This window comes from Macaca mulatta, chromosome 3 (assembly GCF_049350105.2).
Source record: "Macaca mulatta isolate MMU2019108-1 chromosome 3, T2T-MMU8v2.0, whole genome shotgun sequence".
In the NCBI taxonomy this organism is placed as follows: domain Eukaryota; kingdom Metazoa; phylum Chordata; class Mammalia; order Primates; family Cercopithecidae; genus Macaca; species Macaca mulatta.
The window spans coordinates 43984392-44005051 of record NC_133408.1 but is presented as its reverse complement, the minus strand read 5'-3'; the positions used below and the strand labels follow the sequence as shown (position 1 = coordinate 44005051).

Here is a 20660-nt window from a genome sequence, read left to right as displayed (position 1 = left end):
TTGGAAGTCTGAGAATAGAGTTTCAGCATTGTTGGATTCTGGTTATTTCTCTTCCTGGATCTCAGACAACTGCCTTCTGCCTGTGTTCTCACATGATGGAGAGAAAAAGCAAGCTCTCTGGTATCTCTTCTTCTCAGTGTGCCCAGCCATCATGAGGGCCCCACCTCCACGACTTCATCTAATTCTAATCACCTCCCACAGACTCCGTCTCCAAATACCATTATATTGGAGGTCAGAGCTTCGGTATAGGAATTTGGAGGCCAAGCGTGACACAGTTTAGAGCACCACTCATTTCTCTAGACTCAAGGGTTTTTTTGTTTGTTTGTTTTTGTTTTAGTTTTTTGAGACATGTCTCTGTCACCCAGGCTGGAATCCAGTGGCATACTCATGGCTCACTGCAACATCAAACTCCTGGGTTCAGGAGATCCTCCTGCTTCAGACTCCTGAGTAGCTAGAACTATAGGTGCATGCCACCCCGCCCAGCTAATTTTTTTATTTTTATTTTTTGTAGAGACAGGGTCTAGCTATATTTCCCAGGCTGGTCTTGAACCCCTAACGTCAAGTGATTCTCCCACTTTGGTCTCCCAAGGATTGGTTTCCTGGATTACAAGTTTGAGCCATCGTGTCCAGCCAGGATTCGTGTTTCTATTTCTTTTTTTTTTTTTCTTTTTTTTGAGATGGAGTCTTGTTCTGTCACCCAGGCTGGAGTGCAGTGGTGCGATCTCGGCTCACTGCAACCTCTGCCTCCCAGGTTCAAGCAGTTCTCCTGCCTCGGCCTCCCGAGTAGCTGGGGTTATATGTGCATACCGCCACACCTGGCTACTTTTTTTTTTTTTTTTTTTGTATTTTAGTAGAGACGGGGTTTCACTTATGTTGCCCAGACTGGTCGCAAACTCCTGAGCTCAGGCAGTCTGCCCGCCTCGGCCTCTGGAAGTACTGGGATTACAGATGTGAGCCACCATGCCGGCCCCACGTTTCTTTTTCATGCTTTTTGTTTGTTTCAGAGGCACGGTCTTGCTCTCACCCTGGCTGGAGTGCGGTGGCATGATGGTGGCGCACTGCAGTGTCGAACTACTGGGTTCAAGCCGTCTTCTTGCCTCATCTTCCTGAGTAGCTGGTACTATGGGTGTGCACCACCACGCCTAATTTTTTTGTTTGTTTGTTTGTTTGAGATGGGGTTTCACTCTGTTGCCTAGGCTGGAGTGCAGTGGCACGATCTCAGCTCGCTGCAACCTCCCCCTGCCAAACTCAAGCAGTTCTCCTACCTCAGCCTCCCAAGTAGCTGGGATTACAGGTTACCACCTGCTACCACACCCAGTTAATTTTTGTATTTTTAGTATAGATAGTCCTCACTATGTTGCCCAGGCCGGTCTCAAACTCCTGACCTTAAGCAATCCACTGGCCTTGACCTTCCAAAGTCCTGGGATTACAGGTATGAGCCACCATGCCCGGCCTTGAAGTTCATTTTTTTAATAGCTCTTTGAGTATCTGTGGGAGGTAAACTCTCTTAGTCTTTGAAAGTGTAAAAATTGTTTTATCCCATCCTTACTTTTTTTTTTTTTTTTTAAAGAGAGTCTTGCTCTGTTTCCTAGACTGGAGTGCAGGGGGTTGGTCATAGCTCACTGTAACTTTGGAACTCATGGGCTCAAGCAATCCTCTAGCCTCAGCCTCCCGAGTAAGTGGGATCACATACGTGCCACCATGCCCAACTAATTTTTTTCAGTTTTTTGTAGAGATGGGGTCTCACCAAGTTTACTCAGGCTGGTCTCAAATTTCTGGCCTCCAGCGATTGTCCCGCTTTGGGTTCCCAAAGTGGTGGGATTATAGGCATGAACCACTGTAGCCAGCCCCTGCCCTTACTCTTGAAAAATAAAGGATCATAGAATTTGAAGTTTACAATTATTTTTTCTCTACTACTACTCTATTTTTTCTATTTAATTTATTTTTTACTCTAATTTATTTTTTTACTCTAATTTTTTTTACTCTAATTTATTTATTTTTTACTCTAATTTATTTTTTACTCTGTAGATTTACTCTAATCTATTTTTTCCATTTACTCTATTTTTTCTATTTACTCTAATTTTTTCTATTTATTTACTCTATTTTTTCTACTGTTATTCTACTATTATTTCTACTATTATTTACTCTATTTTTTCTACTACTATATTTTTTCTCTGCTAGTAATAAAAGATCATATTTTATTACTTTGGTGTTAATTGCTTCTTATGAAGAGTCTTTTTTTTAGGAGACAGTGTCTTGCTCTATTGCCTAGGCTGGAGTACAGTGGCGTGATCTTGGCCTACTGCAACCACCGCCTCCAGGGTTCAGGTGATTCTCTCACCTCAACCTCCTGAATAGCTGAGATTACAGGTGCATGCCACCACACCAAGCTGATTTTTATAATTTTAGTAGAGAAAGTGTTTTGCCATGTTGACCAAGCTGGTCTCGAACTCCTGACTTCAAGTGATCCGCCCTCCTCAGCCTCCCAAAGTGCTGGGATTACAGGTGTGAGCCACCACGCCCAGCCTGAAGAGTCTATTTTTATACTTGTTTTACCTCTGGTAGTTTTTGCAGTTTTAATGTTTTACCTTATGACATATTTTTGTGTGGTTTTATTTTTACTACTGTTCAGTAGACAGTATAGTTTCACCACACCCTTGCTGGCTTGAATGGATACTTACCTGTTTTGTTTTGTTTTATTTTTTAATTAATTTATTCTTTTGAGACAGAGTTTTTGCTCTTGTCTCCCAACTTGGAGTTCAATGGCACGATCTCAGCTAACTGCAACCTCTGCTTCCCAGGTTGAAGCAATTCTCCTGCCTCAGCCTCCTAAGTAGCTGGGATTACAGGCGCCTGCCACGACACCTGGCTAATTCTTCTTATTTTTAGTAGAGGCAGGGTTTCGCCATGTTGGCCGGGCTGGTCTCAACTCCTGACCTCAAGTGGCCCGCCTGCCTTGGCCTCCCAAAGTGCTGAGATTACAGGCATGACACCCAGCCATCTGTTTTATTTGTTAAAATCTTTATTGCTACAGGCTGGGCTTGGTGGTTCACAGCTGTAATCCCAGCACTTTGGGAAGCCAAGGCAGAAAGAATGCTTGAGACCAGGATATCCAGACCAGCCTGGACAACATAGTGAGACCCTGTCCCTAAAAAAATTTTTTTAAAATTTAGCTAGGCATGGTGGTACATGCCTGTAGTCCCAGCTACTCTGAGGCTGAGGTAGAAGGATTGCTTGAGCCCAGGGGTTCAAGGCTGCAGTGAGCCATGATTGTGCAGCTGCTCTCCAGCGGGGATGACAGAGAGAGACTCTGGCTCAAAAAAAAAAAAAAAGACTACAACCTCTGTCTACTGGGTTCAAGCTATTCTCCTGCCTCAGCCTTCCAAGTAGCTGGGATTACAGGTGCCTGCCACCACGCCTGGCAGATTTTTATTTTTAGTAGAAATGGGGTTTCACCACATTGGCAGGGCTGGTCTCGAACTCCTGACCTCAAGTGATCCATCTTCCTCAGCCTCTCAAAGTGCTGGGATTACAGGTGTGAGCCACCGCTCCCAGCCCTCAAAGAAATCTTTACTGATACATAATTAAAATCTCTCCATTTTAGTATATAGTTCAGTGAGTTTTGACAAATGCATATATCCAGGTGACTACCACCACAGTCAATATATAGAGCATGACTTAGCCTGGAAAGGTTCCTTCATGTCACTTAACAGTTAATCTACCCACTCCCTCGTTGGTACCCACCTTTTCTCTTTCCGTAATAGACATAGATTGTTTTTTTATTTATTTTTTTGTCCCCATTACTCTCATATGAGTCCATTTCCCAAATATTTCTGTTTCCTATTCCCAGAGTTCAATAGTTCTGCAGCTTTAGCCCCATCACTAACTTCTGTGTTTCTGTTCCATCGCTGGTCCATGGAGATGTAATGTATTGGCTTTAACACCATGATACCTCTTTTTGAAGGAAGAGAGGGATGGATTTCAAAAATACAAGTCTACTACTCACGTCTGCTACTCAGATTTAACATATGTTCATGTTTTGCCTTGTTTGCTTTAAATATCTTCAAATAAAAGAAAAAAAATGTTATATGTAACTCAAGTTCAAGTTCCTTTTCATTCTCCCTTACCCAGAAATAGTCACTGTCCTGAAGTTGCTGAGGTCATTCTTATGCATATTGTAATTGTAATTTTTTTTTTTTTTTGAGATAATCTCTCTCTGTCGCACAGGGTGGAGTGCAGTGGCGTGATCCTGGCTCACTGCAACCTCTGTCTCCCGGGTTCTTGTGATTTTCCTGCCTTAGCTTCCCGACTAGCTGGGATATCAGGCGCCCGTCACCGCACCCTGGTAATTTTTGTATTTTTATTATTTATTTATTATTATTTTTAAAATTTTTAGTAGAGACAGGGTTTCACCTTGTTGGCCAGGATGGTCTCAATCTCCAGACCTCATGATCCCCCCACCTCGGCCTCCCAAAGTGCTGGGATTACAGGTGTGAGCCACTGCGCCTGGCCATGTGTGCGTGTGCGTGGGGTGTTTTTGTTGTTTTTTTTTTTTTTGAGATGGAGTCTTGCTCTGTTGCCCAGGCTGGAGTGCAGTGGCGCAATCTCGGCTCACTGCAAGCTCCGCCTCCTGGGTTCATGCCATTCTCCTGCCTCAGCCTCCCAAATAGCTGGGACTACAGATGCCTGCCACCACGCCTGGCTAATTTTTATATTTTTTGTAAAGCTGGGATTTCACCATGTTGGTCAGGCTGGTCTCGAACTCCAGACCTCGTGACCTTCCCGCCTCGGCCTCCCAAAGTTCTGGGATTACAGGCATGAGCCGTTGCATCTGGCTGAAACATAATTCATTTTCTGATTTGCCTTTCCCTGATTATTAGTGAGGTTGAGCGTCTTCTGTGTTTTCTTTTTTGTGAATTGCCTGTTAATACCCTTAACTCATTTCTTTGTTAACATATTTGTATCAAGATATGAATTCTCTGTCTGTACTTTGTCTGTTTAATATGTGTATTTTAAAAATATGTTTTAATGACATACGTTTTGAGTTTTTGTGGGGGTTTTTTTTTTTTTTTTGACCTACTTCCTAGGATATATTTTCTTTTTTTTTTTTTGTTTTTTGTTTTTTGTTTTTTGAGACGGAGTCTCGCTCTGTCGCCCAGGCTGGAGTGCAGTGGCGCGATCTCGGCTCACTGCAAGCTCCGCCTCCTGGGTTTACGCCATTCTCCTGCCTCAGCCTCCTGAGTAGCTGGGACTATAGGCGCCCACCACCGCGCCCGGCTAATTTTTTGTATTTTTAGTAGAGACGGGGTTTCACCGTGGTCTCGATCTCCTGACCTTGTGATCCGCCCGCCTCGGCCTCCCAAAGTGCTGGGATTACAGGCGTGAGCCACCGCGCCCGGCCCTAGGATATATTTTCTTAAGGAATGTTTTCAGCATAAGCTTCAGATGTTCCCTGGCCAGATACATGGCAAGAGTTTTGATACTCCCTCTTTCTTACTGTTCCTCTTTGCTTCCTTTTCAGACCTTTTGAAACAGATGGTCACCATGTTTAGATATTAGCAGTCCCATATGTGCAGGTCTGCGTTTGAAAATGGCAGAGGGAAACAGCAATGAAGAGGTGATTCACTTGAACAACTTTCACTGCCATCGGGGACAAGGTAAGTTGTTTGCTCTCACTTTGTCTCTTTCCCTGTGGCTTTTTATTTTAGTATCACAGCTCTGTCTTTTGAAATGATCCTATTTTGTACCATTTAGAATCCAGGGACATTTCATTTTTAGATATAAAAAGACTAGACTAGAATTATATCAGATAATGATATTGCTGGTATGAATGAAGTATAAGACTCGTTCATTACAACGAGATTAATAAGCTATTAATTTGCTGGCAAGACACTGTTAATGTGCAGTCATTGAGTCTTAAGAGAGAGTGTCAGCATCAGTTTTTGAAGGTGTGTTGATTATAAAGGAGTGCTCCACTAGGCCTTTATGACCTGAAATACTACAGGTGTTATTGAACCAGTCTTGTCCTCCCATGATCCTTAATTTCTTTTTTGCCAGAATATTCTGGCTTAACCTTGAGGGGAATTTTGGAACATGTATTTTTTTGTTCTACAGTTTTGTTTTGTTTTGTTTTGTTTTGTTTTTTCTTTTCTTTTTTTGAGACGGAATTTCGCTCGTTACCCGGCTGAAGTGCAGTGGCGTAATCTTGGCTCATCACAACCTCCGCCTCCTCTGTTCAAGCGATTCTCCTGCCTCAGCCTCCCGAGTAGCTGGAATTAGAGTCATGTGCCACTACGCCCTGCTAATTTTGTATTTTTAGTAGAGATGGGGTTTCTCCATATTGGTCAGGCTGGTCTTGATTTCCCGACCTCAGGTGATCTGCCCGCCTCAGCCTCCCAAAGTGCTGGGATTATATGAATCACTGCGCTCGGCCTGTTCTACAGTTATTAAAGTTTTGGGGAATTTTATTGATTTTTTAAAGGGAATAGTGCTTGCTATTCTATAACATTCTTAAATGTGTATGAAATTTCCTGTTAAGTTCGAATTCACATTTACACTTGGGCTAAAAGGAAAAAATTCATGCTGAGGTGTAGAACCCTGATGTTCATTTTTTGTAATTATAAATTCCATGGAAGAGGTTATACTGGTTTTGTTTTCTCCCGTTGATAATATTTTGTGTTTACAAAGATGATTTTTCTAGTAGAGAGTAAATTACATTTGACTTTAGAAAAATGACTCCCGGCTGGGCGCGGTGGCTCAAGCCTGTAATCCCAGCACTTTGGGAGGCCGAGGCGGGCGGATCACAAGGTCAGGAGATCGAGACCACAGTGAAACCCCATCTCTACTAAAAATACAAAAAATTAGTCGGGCGCGGTGGTGGGCGCCTGTAGTCCTAGCTACTCAGGAGGCTGAGGCAGGAGAATGGCGTGAACCCAGGAGGCGGAGCTTGCAGTGAGCCGAGATCGCGCCACTGCACTCCAGCCTGGGCAACAGCGTGAGACTCCGTCTCAAAAAAAAAAAAAAAGAAAAATGACTCCCCCAGGCCAGGCGTGGTGGCTCACGCCTGTAGTCCCAACACTTTGGGAGGCCGAGGCTGGTGGATCACGAGGTCAGGAGTTCAAGACCAGCCTGACCAACATGGTGAAACCCTGTCTCTACTAAAAAATACAAAAATTAGCTGGGCGTGGTGGTGCATGCATGTAGTCCCAGCTACTTGGGAGGCTGAGGCAGGAGAATCGCTTGAACCTGGGTGGCAGAGGTTGTAGTGAGCCAAGATTGCACCACTGCACTCCAGCCTGGGCGACAGAGCAAAGATTCCGTCTCAAAAAAAAAAGAAAAACTACTCCACCAAAACTTAAGTACAAATAGCCTACTGTTGATTGGAAGCTTTACTGATAACAGTCAACACGTGTTATATATTGTATGTTTTGTATACTGTATTCTTATAATAAAGTGAACTACAGAAAAGAAGTGTTATTAAGAAAATCATAAGGAAGAGGAAGAAAATATAGTTGCTATTCCTTAAGTGGAAGTGGACCATTCTGAAGGTCTTCATCTTTATTATCTTCACATTGAGTAGGCTGAAGAGGAGGTGGAAGAAGAGGGGTTGGTCCTTGTATTAGTTGGTTCTCCACTGGCCGTAAAGAAATGCCCAAGACTGGGTAATTTATAAAGAAAGAGAAGAGGTTTAATTGGTTCACAATTCTGTAGGCTGTATAGGAAACATAGTGGCCTCTGCTTCTGGGGAGATCTTAGGAAACTTATAATCATGACAGAAGGGCCGGGCGCGGTGGCTCAAGCCTGTAATCCTAGCACTTTGGGAGGCCGAGACGGGCGGATCACGGGGTCAGGAGATCGAGACCATCCTGGCTAACACGGTGAAACCCCGTCTCTACTAAAAAGTACAAAAAACTAGCCGGGCGAGGTGGCTAGCGCCTGTAGTCCCAGCTACTCGGGAGGCTAAGCCAGGAGAATGGCGTAAACCCGGGAGGCGGAGCTTGCAGTGAGCAGAGATCCGGCCACCGCACTCTAGCCTGGGTGACAGAGCGAGACTCTGTCTCAAAAAAAAAAAAAAAAATCATGACAGAAGGAGAAGGGGAAGCAGGCTTGTCTCACATGGCTGGAGCAGGAATAAGAGGGATTGGGGAAGAGGTGCCACACACTTTTAAACAACCAGATCTCACAAGAACTCACTGTTGCAACCAGAGGGGATGGTGCTAAATCATTTATGAAATACCACCCCCATGATCCTATTACCTCCCACCAGGCCCCATCTCCAACATTGGAGATTACGGTTGAATATGAAATTTGGAGAGGAACACAGATCCAAACCATACTGTTCTGCCCCAGCGCCTCCCAAATGTCTTGTCCTTCTCACATTGCTAAATACAATTATGCCTTCCCAACAGTCCCCAAAGTCTTAACTCATTCCAGCATTAACTCAAAAGTTCAGTCTTATCTGAGACAAGTCTAATCCCTTCCACCTATGAGCCTGTAAAGTCAAAAATAAGTTAGTTATTCCCAAGATACAATTGGGGGTACATACATTGGGTATATGCTCCTGTTCCAAAAGGGAGAAATTGGCCAAAAGAAAGGCACAAGAGGTCCCACACAAGTTCAAAACCCAGTAGGGCAGTCATTAAATCTTAAAGGTCCAAAATAATCTCCTTTGACTCCACATCTCACATTCAGGGCACACTGGTGCAAGGGATAGGCTCCTGAAAGCCTTGTGCAGTTCTGCTGTTTTAGGAGTAACACAAGTGGAAGAAAATCTGCAAATAAGTGGACCCACACTGTTCAAATCAGTGTTGCTCAAGAGTCAACTGTGTATTTGGCTTTCAGAGCATTTAAAATTGAGCAAATTTTATTAGGTAAATAAGTCAAGAGTAATAAAATTGCTCAAGCTATGCAAATTATGAGTACAAAAGAAGGACTAATTTTCAGGGTTTTATTAATAGTGTATTCTAACTTGGTAGTGATTGTAACCATAATTTATTGGATTCAGGCAATTTTTAATCTTAGTTATAACTTGTATTTATGATCATTTCAAAATTTTCTGTACATGTATATCCAATTAATGTTGTAGTTGGTTTTTGTTTTTTAATTGGATCTTAAATATACTTGAACAGTTTCTTTAAGAACAACTAATTCCTTTTGGAAAATTACTGACTTTGGAGATGTGTTTTGTTAGACGAGTGTGTTTACTCTGCACCCATCATGAGAACTTTTTTCAGGTGTATAAAGTTTTGTTTTTATTAGCTGCATTAATTTTTTTTTTCTTTAAACAAGAGAGGGTCTCACAATGTTGCCTGGCAAAGCTAGTCTTGAACTGCTGGGCTCAAGTGATCCAATTGCCTCTGCCTTACGAAATGCTAGGATTACAGGCGTGAACCACTGCTCCTGGCCAACATTAATAATTTTTATTATGCATCAACCTCTGTAGTTTTTTTTTTGAAGTGTATAGTTCAGTAAGTTTTGACAAATGAATATACCACCTGAATTACGATATAGAACATTTTCTATCATTCCAAAAAGATTCCCTTGTGCCTCTTTGCAGTCAGTTCTTACCCCACTCCAGGCCTAAGGAAACTACTAATCTGCTTTTTTTCACTCTGTAATTTCATATCAATGGAATTATACATACTGTATGTTTTCTTTGTACCTGAATTCTTTTGTGAAAGGTAATGTTTTAGGCAGGGCGCGGTGGCTCAAGCCTGTAATCCCAGCACTTTGGGAGGCCGAGACGGGCGGATCACGAGGTCAGGAGATCGAGACCATCCTGGCTAACACGGTGAAACCCCATCTCTACTAAAAAATACAAAAAACTAGCCGGGCGAGGAGGCAGGCGCCTGTAGTCCCAACTACAAGAGAATGGCGTGAACCCGGGAGGCGGAGCTTGCAGTGAGCTGAGATCCGGCCACTGCACTCCAGCCTGGGCGGCAGAGTGAGACTCCGTCTCAAAAAAAAAAAAAAAAGGTAATGTTTTGAGATTCATCCCTGTTGTCGCATATATCAGTAATTCATTCCTTTTTAATTGCTAAGTAGTGTTTTTGCCTACTCATCTATGATTCTATACCTAATGGAAATAGGCTTAAAAATGAAGGTAAAATAAAGATTTAAAAAGTTTTTGTCAGGAATGAAAAAAGGTACATCATGCAAATGGCCACACACATACCCCCCCCCCAAAAAAAGCTGATATATCTGTGTAATATCTGATAAAATTGATAGAAACTCCAGCCAGAAGCATTGATAGAGTTCATAATGATAAAAGTTTCAGTACACTGGGAAGATAAAATAGTGCTAATCCCTGTATACTTTGTAACATGATAGAAAAATAAAGCAAAAATTGGCAAATCTAAAAACAGAATTGGACAAATACACCATTATAGTGGGGATTTTTAAGACTTGTTTCAGTAACTGAAAGAGCAAGCACACACACACACTTGTGTGAATATAGAAGATTGGAAGAAAGCTGTCAAAAATGTAATAAACTTAGGTGGGATTCTGCACCCAGTATAAGAAGAAATCACAATGAAAATTAGAAGATTATTTTGAATTACATGATAATGAAAATATAGCCTCTTATATTTATGAGATACATGTAATGCCATGTTTTGAAGAAAACTGTGGCCTAAGATACATTAGACAAGAAGTAAAAAGCTCAGCCAGGTGCAGTGGCTCATGCTTGTAATCGCAGCACTTTGGAAGGCCAAAGTGGTAGGATAACTTGAGCCTAGGATTTTGAGACCGGCCTGGACAACATGGTGAGATTTCTATCTCTACAAAAATTAAATATAAGACAATTAGCTGGGTATGGTGGTGTTGGGTTCACCAGGTCCCAGGTACTTCAGATACCAAGATGGGAGGATCACTTGAACCCAGTAGGTCAAGGCTGCGGAGGACTGGGTTCATGCTATTGTACTCCAGCCTGGGCAACAGAGAGTGACCCTGTTGCAAAATAAAACAAAAAACAAAAACAAACCCAGCCTAGCCAACATGGGGAAACCCCATCTCTACTAAAAGTACAAAAATTAGCTGGGCATGATGTTGCAAGCCTGTAATCCCAGCTAATTGGGAGGCTGAGGCACGAGAATCGCTTGAACCCAGGAGGCAGAGGTTGCAGTGAGCCAGTATAACTAGGGCTCAGCAAATTTAAAGAGCTAAGTTAATATTTTAGCCTTGCAGGCCATGTGGTTTCAGTTGCAACTATTCAACTATACCATTGTAGCATGAAAGCAACTGTGTTGGTCCACTTTCACACTGCTATGAAGAAATGCCTGAGACTGGGTAATTTATAAAGGAAAGGGGTTTAATTGACTCCCAGTTCCACATTGCTGGGAAGGCCTCTGGAAAATTACTATCATGGCAAAAGACAGAGGAGAAGCAGGCACCTTCTTAGGCAGGATAGAGTGAGTGCAAGCAGGGGAAATGCGAGTGCTTATAAAACCATCAGATACCTCAAGACTCACAATCATGGGAGCAGAATGGGGGAAACTGTCCCCATGATCGTATTACCTCCACCTGGTCCCGTTCTTGACACGTGGGGATTATGGGATTACAATTCAAGGTGAGATTCTGGATGGGGACACAGCCAAACCATGTCAGAATCTATAGACAGTATATAAATGAATGAGCATGGTTGTGTTCCCATAAGGACGTGAAGCAGCATACTATCCTACGCTGCAGATGGGAGTGTAAATTGGTATAATTTGGAAAATTTGTTTAGTGTTAACTGCCAAAATGGAGCATATGCTTACCCCATGACTCAGCATTTCCACTCCTAGAATGTATGCAACTAAAATGAGTACACCAAAGACTTGCACAAGAGTGTTCATAATAGTATTATCCACGATAGCCTAAACTGCCACGTACTCAAATGTCTATCAACAGAAGAAGGAGTAATTTATGTTGTATTCTTATAGTGGATTATATACAACAAAGAATTATAGCAGCATGCAATATGGATGTATCTCAGACATTATTTGCAAGAAAGCCAGACACAGAATATATACTCAAAAACATGCAAAACTTATCTGTGCAATTAGAAATCCTCCCTTTGGGGATGAAGGAGAGCAGAGATTGGGAGAAGCACAGGGAGGCTACTAATGTGATATAAATATTTCCTGACCTTGTGGTGGTGATTATACACAGATGTCCCTTTTGTGTTAATTCATAGAGCTGTACGCTTGATTTGTAGAGCATGCTGTGTTGTTATACTTTGAAAAGCTAATTGGAACCTTACATGTGGTATGTTGTGTGGTATCTTGTCAAACACTGGACTTCATTATAAGGTGATAGGTTCATTCATTCCCTCCCTCCCTCCTTCCTTCTGTCCTTCCTTCCTTCCTTTCCTTTCCTCCCTTCCTCCCTTACTTCCTCCCTTCTTCCTCCCCTCCTCCCTTCTTCCTCCCTTCCCCTCCCTTTTCTTCCCTTCCCTCCCCTTCCTTCCTTTCCTCCTTTCCTCCTCCTCTCCTCTCTCCTTTCCTTCCTTTCCTTCAGTTTCCTCCCTCCTGTCTTTCCTTCCTTTTTTTTTTCTTCTTTTTTTTTTTTTTTTTTGCCTGAGACAGGGTCTTGCTCTAGCACCAAGGCTGGAGTGCAGTGGCATGATCTTGGCTTACTGCAGCCTCCACCTCCCAGGTTCAAGCGATTCTCCTGCCTCAGTCTCCCAGGTAGCTGGGATTACAGTTGCATGCCACCACACCGGGCTAATTTTTGTATTTATAGTAGAGATGGGGTTTCATCATGTTGGCCAGGCTGGTCTTGAACTCCTGACCTCAAGTGATCTGCCTGTCTGGGCCTCCCAAAGTTCTGGGATTACTGGCGTGAGCCACCGTGCCCAACCTAAACCAACTTTTTCATTGGGTACACCAAGATTGTGTGTCTTTTTCTTGGGTCAGGTCTTCAGGAGAGGAATCTACAATTTCCTGTGGATGCAGGGGTCTTATTCACTATGGCCATTTTCAGTGGTGTATCTTTTCTCTCTTGACTCCTGTGCCTCATGTACCAATGTCTAGAGCTTTTCTTTGCTCAGTATCTCTTCAGAATGATCCCCCATACATGTGTCTTCTGAAATGGCTGAATGAGGAGCTTGGCAAATCCTCATCCTTAAAAATCCACAATTAAGTCAGGCATGGTGGCTCATGCCTATCATCCCAGTGACTTCTTGGGAGGCCGAGGTGGGAGGATCACTTGAGGCCAGGAGTTCAAGGCCAGTATAGGAACATCGTAAGACTCCATCTCTACAAGAAAAAAAATCTTTTTTTTTTTTTTGAAATGGAGTCTCACTCTGTCGCCCAGGCTGGAGTGCAGTGGCCGGATCTCAGCTCACTGCAAGCTCCACTTCCCATGTTCACGCCATTCTCCTGCCTCAGCCTCCCGAGTAGCAGCGACTACCGGCGCCCGCCACCTTGCCCAGCTAGTTTTTTGTATTTTTTTAGTAGAGACGGGGTTTCACGGTGTTAGCCAGGATGGTCTCGATCTCCTGACCTTGTGATCCACCCGTCTCGGCCTCCCAAAGTGCTGGGATTACAGGCTTGAGCCACCGCGCCCGGCCAAAAAAATTTTATTTTAATTAACTGTTCATCGTAGTGTGTCCTAGCTACTTGAGAAGCTGAGGTGGGAGGATTGCTTGAGCCTAGGAGGTTGAAGCTGCAGTGAGCTATGATCACAACATTGTACTCCAGCCTGGGTGATAGAGCAAGACCCTGTCCCAGACACGCACACACACACATACACACACACACAACACACACACAAAAGAAAACATTACAGCTTTAATGGAAGAATTTCAGAAATTGCAGTGATGAGATGCCTCTTTCTTTTCTTCTCTCTTCTTTCTTCTTCCATTCTTTTAGGTCACTTAATGACTTTTTTTTTTTTATTTGAAACAAGGTCTCACTGTCACCCAGACTGGAGTGCAGTGGTGCGATCTCAGCTCACTGCAGCCTCTGCCTCCCGAGTTCAAATGATTCTCCTGCCTCAGCCTCCTGAGTAGCTGGGATTACAGGCGTGTGCCACCACGGCTGGCTAATTTTTGTATTTTTAGTAGAGACAACATTTCACCATGTTGGTTAGGCTGGTCTCAAACTCCTGACCTCATGAACCAACCACCTTGGCCTCCCACAGTGCTGGGATTACAGGCGTGAGTCACTGCTCCCAGCCAGTGCTTTTTTAAATTGTCCAATTTAACCTTTGATATTCCTATGGAACTAGACAGGAAAAAATACCAGTTTGTGTTACCCGGCAATTCTTATCAAACATGGCCTGTTTTCAAATTGATAAAAGGAAATAAAGACCTTGAATAGAATTACTGCATCTAGATGGTTAGATTATATATTTTAAAGGAAACTTGGAAAGTTAAATTGCTGACTGTCATAGGTGCTAAATGGGTGCTTGACTAAAGCATTGAAATAGGTTCGCCTAAATGATTCTTAAAGTTTGTGTTTAAGATGAGCAAATTTCAATATTTTAAATAATTAAACTTTTACTATTTTTGAGTGATAATTTTTTCAGACCAAACAATTTAAATAAAATAGCCACATATTCCCGGGAGGAATAGAGATGGATTGGGAGACCATTATTTCACTTTAAAGAAATTGGCAGTCCAGAAAATTTTATGAACAGATTTCTCCAACCTAGTGTGAGAAAAAGTTATAATCTTGAGCATAGTAATTGTCAGATGTTCTCTAGCAGTTCCCAAAATGTGTTATTGGCAAAAGTCAGCATAGAAACATGGCTCTTAATGCCTAAGTGCGTGGGCTGCTTAAGGAGGTACGTTATAGTAGTAGCCATGAAGTTGACTTTAGGCTGTACCCTTGTCAGGACAAACTTAAAGGGTTGGATGTGATACTGCCAGCCTCCCAGTAACAGTGTTCTCTGCTTTCCTGTAGAGTGGATCAATCTCAGAGATGGGCCCATCACCATATCTGACTCTTCAGATGAGGAAGGGATTCCAATGCTGGTCACCCCAGCTCCTCAGCAGCATGAAGAAGAGGACCTGGATGATGATGTCATCCTGACAGAAGTGAGTTTTCTTTAAACTTACATTGCGACATTATTATTGCAAGTTGGTGATCTAAGTATTCAGCCACTCTTGTGGGCCTTGTTGTGGAACAGCTGAGAGCACCTCTTGTACTCGTTCTGAGAACCTCTTTTCCATTCTACCTCAGGTACCCTTAGATTTAGAAGCTGTATGTTTCAGTCTGCTTCTGGATTGAGTATCTGCACCGTTGTTCCATTTGACTATTAATGCACCAGATTGCACTGTTGTCATTGCTACAACATTATGGTGTATCTTACTGTTGGATTGGCCTTATTCTCTCCATATTATCCCACATTTTTCAGAATCATCCTGGATATTCTCGCACTTAAATTTTTATATGGAGTTTACAATCAACCTTTTAAATTCCAAAATATAAATATATATGTAATCAGTTTGCCTAATCCAAAACAAATCTTCCTGTTATATTTATAGAGCAATTTTTATGATCCTGCTCTTTCTAACCAAGAACAAATTTTGTCTTTTCATGTAGTCAAGACTTCTTTTATATTCCTCAGCCAGAAAGCATTTTGAATTTTTCTTAATATAGATCTTAAACATTTTTTGTTTTTCTTGGTTATTTTATATTTTCTGTTGCTTTTGTGAATGACATCTTTTCTTTCATTGTACTTCTATTTTTTTGAGACGGAGTTTCGCTCTTTTGCCCAGACTGGAGTGCAGTGGCGTGATCTCGGCTCACTGCAACATCCACCTTCTGATTTCAAGCGATTCTCCTGCCTCAGCCTCCCAAGTAGCTGGGATTACAGGTGCCTGCCACCACACCTGGCTAATTTTTGTATTTTTAGTAGAGACGAGTTTAACCATTTTGGCCAGGCTGATCTCGAACTCCTGACTTTGTGATCCTCCCCACCTCGGCCTCCCAAAGTGCTGGGATTATAGACATGAGCCACCGCGCCCGGCCCTTTCATTGTACTTTTAAACTGTGTTTTTTAAACTACAAGTCTGTTGCCTTTTTTTTTGTTTGTTTGTTTGTTTTTGTTTAAAGATCCCAGTTGGCTTTATTGTGGTTCTAGAACCAAACAACACTTTCTTCCATAAAATTCAGTAGGTGTTCTGAGCTGAGCAAAAGTGGTTGGCTTTATAGACAGAGAAGGACTAAAGAGAGCAGAAGCAAAGTCCTTTCAAAGTTACTTCTCTTGTCAGGCTGGGACAAGGAGACAAAAGAGAAAAATAACTGATTAGTTAACATCAGGCTGCTTCAGACCACCTTTCCCGTATAAGGATTAAAGCAGAGAGAAATTCATTATGATACCCATTGAAGATTTAAACTGCCCTGTTTAAGAAATTGGTTGTTCACGCCGGGCGCGGTGGCTCACGCCTGTAATCCCAGCACTTTGGGAGGCCGAGGCGGGCGGATCACAAGGTCAGGAGATCGAGACCACGGTGAAACCCCATCTCTACTAAAAATACAAAAAATGAGCCGGGCGCAGTGGTGGGCGCCTGTAGTCCCAGCTACTCGGGAGGCTGGGGCAGGAGAATGGCGTGAACCCAGGAGGCGGAGCTTGCAGTGAGCTCAGATCCGGCCACAGCACTCCAGCCTGGGCGACAGAGCGAGACTCCGTCTCAAAAAAAAAAAAAAAAAAAAAAAAAAAAAATTCAGAATTCAGTGCAGTGTACTGGTAGATAATAAAAACTCAATAAACAGGGCTACAATCTAAATAACAGGCATACTGGAGTTTTCTTTTGAAATGTAATTTTTCTCTCTACAGTCACTCCCATTTCTACCAAAGATAATCACAGTAAGACCAGTTTGCCTCACTAACCACGTATTTGAAAGCACGTATTTAAATTTCCTTTGCTGGAAATTTTGACGAGGAATCTCAAATTGGTCTATAAAAAATGTCTCTGCTAGGAAGCCAAACCAGGACAGACATTAGTCTTTGCCTGCTGTATCCAACATCTGGAGGTTCCTGAGCCTGCCAGGAAGAGACAGATTTACTCACTGTAAGGCAGGGAACGCTTAAAGCCAGGCATTGTTTGCACGTATTGAAATGTGGCATTCCATTCAAAGCCTTGGTAACATAACCAGTTTCCAGTTGTGTCCTTTTATTAAAAGGACAGATTCTTATTGAACTTATGCAAATAATGATATTGCCATAAAAATAAGAATACTCATGAATAGTTTGCAAATTCTGGAGGGAACCTGTTGGGAGGAAAAGCAAATATTTTCATTTTTATTATAAAAGTATACCAAATTGCGATAAGCTATAAAAACCTTAAAAGAAAAAAGTTTCCTTAAATCTGGCAAACAAAACATTAAAAGAACCAGCAGTGTTTCAAATAAAGAAGCCATAAAAACCCATGATTCTTCTTTAATCAATTCAGTCTCATGTAATTAATTCTTGCTGTTTGATCTTAGTTAGCAGTTACACAAATTCATTAGTTTCTTCATTAGAATTTTGAATATTTAGTCCAATAGTGTGAACTCAAACCTGTATTTGTCAGCATTCATTTCATTTTTCGCATATACATCTTTGAAGACACAGCACTTACGGATTATAATTGCTTGCAGAGAGCTTTCAGAAAATGTCAGAACAAAATAACTATGGACAGCAAGACTTAAAATGGCTGCGGTTAAAAACCTGATGAGAGTTCATTATAGTGACACAGTTGACAAGGAAATTTAGTTATTTCTAAACCAAAATTATGACTGATAGCATATATACCAAGACATATCAGATTTCTAAGAGCTTTATATAATCTTGGAATATAAAAAACATCCATATAGACCCGGCACGGTGGATCACTTGAAGTCAGGAGTTCGAGACCAGCCTGGCCAACATGGTGAAACCTCATCTCACTAAAAATACAAAAATTAGCGAGGCATGGTAGCACACTGCCTGTAATTCCAGCTACTCAGGAGGCTGAGGCAGTAGAATCACTTGAACCCAGGAGATGGAGGTTGCAGTGAGCCAAAATCGTGCCACTGCACTCCAGCCTGTATGACAGAGGGAGACCCCGTCTCAAAAAAAAAAAAAATACGTGGGCATTTTTGCTGATCAGAAGACACACAGCTGTTTTCCAAATGGTCTTTCTTACCAAAAATATCCAAGTCATGTGAACTAAAAGGCATTGGAGTTAGATTCTGTTTTTCTGATAAAAGATTGAAGTGCTTACTTTTTCCTTAAACCAGTTATTAGAGTTCTGTGATATATTTTGGTAGAGAAATACCACACACACATAACACATATATAGACACGGAGAGACAGAGAAGCAGATCTTACAACCTTCATTAAGATTCTTTATTTGCCAGTTTTCAAATACAGTTTACACTTGAACAACATAGTGGTTAGGGGTGCCAACCCCTGTGCAATTTAAAATCTGCATATAACTTTTGACTCCCCAAAAACTTAAGTACTAATAGCATACTGTTGACCAAAGCCTTAACTGCTTAATACTACTTAATAACTACTTAACTACTAATAGCATACTATTGACCAATTACATGGTTGATTAACATGCTTAATCATGATATACTAACTAGTATATTATGTGTGTGTATATATATGTGTGTGTGTGTGTATATATATAATATACTGCATTCTTAAAGTAAGCTGAGGAAAGGTTAAGAAAATCATAAACTGGGCAGGGTGGCTCACGCCTGTAGTCCCAGCACTTTGGGAGGCCGAGGCCAAGAGTTCAAGACTCATGAGGTCAGGAGTTCAAGACCAGCCTGGACAAGATGATGAAACCCTGTCTCTACTAAAAATACAAAAATTAGCCAGCATGGTAGTGGGCACCTGTAATCCCAGCTACTTGGGAGGCTGAGGCAGAGAACTGCTTGAACCCGAGAGGCAGAGGTTGCAGTGAGCCAAGATCAGGCCACTGCACTCCAGCTTGGGTGGCAACAGAGCGAGACTCTGTCTCAAAAAAAAAAAAAACAAGAAAATCCTAAGGAAAATATATTTACTGTTCATTAAGTGGCAGTGGATCATTATAAAGGTCTTTATCTGTGTGGTCTTCACACTGAGTTGGCTAGGGAAGATACTGGGTGTTGCAAGTGAAGAAAATCCACGTATAAGTGGACCCTGTTAGTTCAAACCATGTCATTTAAGAGTCAACATAGTTTCTGTCCCCTCTTTAGACCATCAGTCCTTCAATCACCTGGTACAGTGCCCCCAAGCAATTGCTAACCTGGCACCTCTTAGTTGGCACTTCCACAGAGGTGACTCCCAGATGAAAAAAGGTAGACAATTTACAAATCTTAGATCTAAACACTATACTAATTTGTCCAAACAAAAAAAGGCAAAGGTAAAGGCCCAGTTAAGACTAGATGGTAGCTGGGTGTGGTGGCTCATGCCTGTAATCCCAGCACTTTGGAAGGCAAAGGCAGGCGAATCACTTGAGGTCAGAAGTTCAAAGCCAGCCTGGCCAACATGGTGAAACCCCGTCTCTACTAAAAATACAATAATTAGCTGGGCATGGTGGTGAGCTCCTATAATCCCAGCTACTCGGAATTTAGCTTTCCTGATGAGTTTCTTAATCAGTTACTGACTTCAGGGCTGCCAAAGACTAACCAGAGCTTCCCTGGGGTGGAGTTTCAGCATTAAAATGAGGTGGAATTTGGCTTTTTCCTTCAAAAGGTGAACTGTAGGGCACAAAGACAGTTTGTGTGCAGCCTCTATAAGCTGGCAGAAACTGGTTTAAGATCTATATGTAGTCATTTATCAGAAAACGATGTTTGTAAGGCCAGTCTTCTGTCCCAATAAGAGTTGTAGTGGGTTTCTGGGTTGTAAATCGGAGTTAGGGAGGGGTCTGATATTTGCCTGATACACCCTGTTGGTAGGGAGCTTAGCAACAGTTTGGTTTTTCATGGAGCATAGGAATTTAGGGAGTTGCCATACCAGTCACCGTGAACCCTGACCTCATAGGTAACTTTTGTTTCCTTAACCTTAAAGGTCAGTCCAGACATAGTGGCTCAAAACCTGTAATCCCAGTGCTTTGAGAGGCCTAGCAGGAAGATCACTTGAGCCCAGGAATTCAAGGCTGTAGTAAGCTATGATTGTGCCACTGTACTTCAGCCTGGGACCCTGTATCTAATTTTTTTTGTTTGTTTGTTTTTGTTTTTGAGATGGAGTCTCCCTCTGTTGCCCAGGCTGGGGTGCAGTATTGCAATCTTGACTCACTGCAACATCCACTTATTGGGTTCAGTGATTCTCGTGCCTCAGCCTCCAGAGTAGCTAGGATTACAGGTGTGTGCCACCACGCATGGCCTGTGTCTGCCTTTGTCTCTAATTTTTAAAAAACAGACAAAATTTAGAATCTGTCATAATTTATAAAGGGGCATCTATTTTGCTTTCACATAACACCATAGAGCTGAAATATTTTGGGAATGGCTTTCTAAAGGTCACTTCTGATATTTCAGGCTTTGCATGGCCCATAAGTAGACTGGATGGTACTTGTCAGGTCCTGAATATCATCCTCAGGAAAATAACATTCTGCTTCTGCTGCTTTTATCCGTTTTTACTCCCTCTCCTTCCCCTGGTCCCACCAATGTATGTTAGCTGGTAAAAGTCAGGTATCCTAGGGTCATAAGTTATAATTAAGACACTGATTTCTTTAAAAAATGTTTGAAAATCTTCCCCAGGTTTAGGACATTTTT

General features: G+C 42.1%; 1 protein-coding gene across 9 annotated transcripts in view; it reads left to right on the top strand.

Annotated features, from left to right (window-relative positions):
* Positions 1–20660, top strand: part of RNF216 (ring finger protein 216) — a 165076-nt gene that overhangs the window by 12340 nt on the left and 132076 nt on the right. For 4 of the 9 annotated variants that reach the window (XM_077996128.1, XM_015133227.3, XM_077996126.1 and 1 more), the window contains exons 2-3: positions 5522–5657; positions 14889–15022. In XM_077996128.1, the coding sequence (XP_077852254.1) occupies positions 5591–5657; positions 14889–15022 (201 nt within the window). In that variant the 5' untranslated portion in view covers positions 5522–5590. Of the gene's footprint in view, positions 1–4205; positions 4346–5521; positions 5658–14888; positions 15023–20660 lie in introns of all 9 variants that reach the window. The other 5 variants (XM_028845102.2, XM_077996127.1, XM_028845101.2 and 2 more) reach the window with 2 other exon arrangements.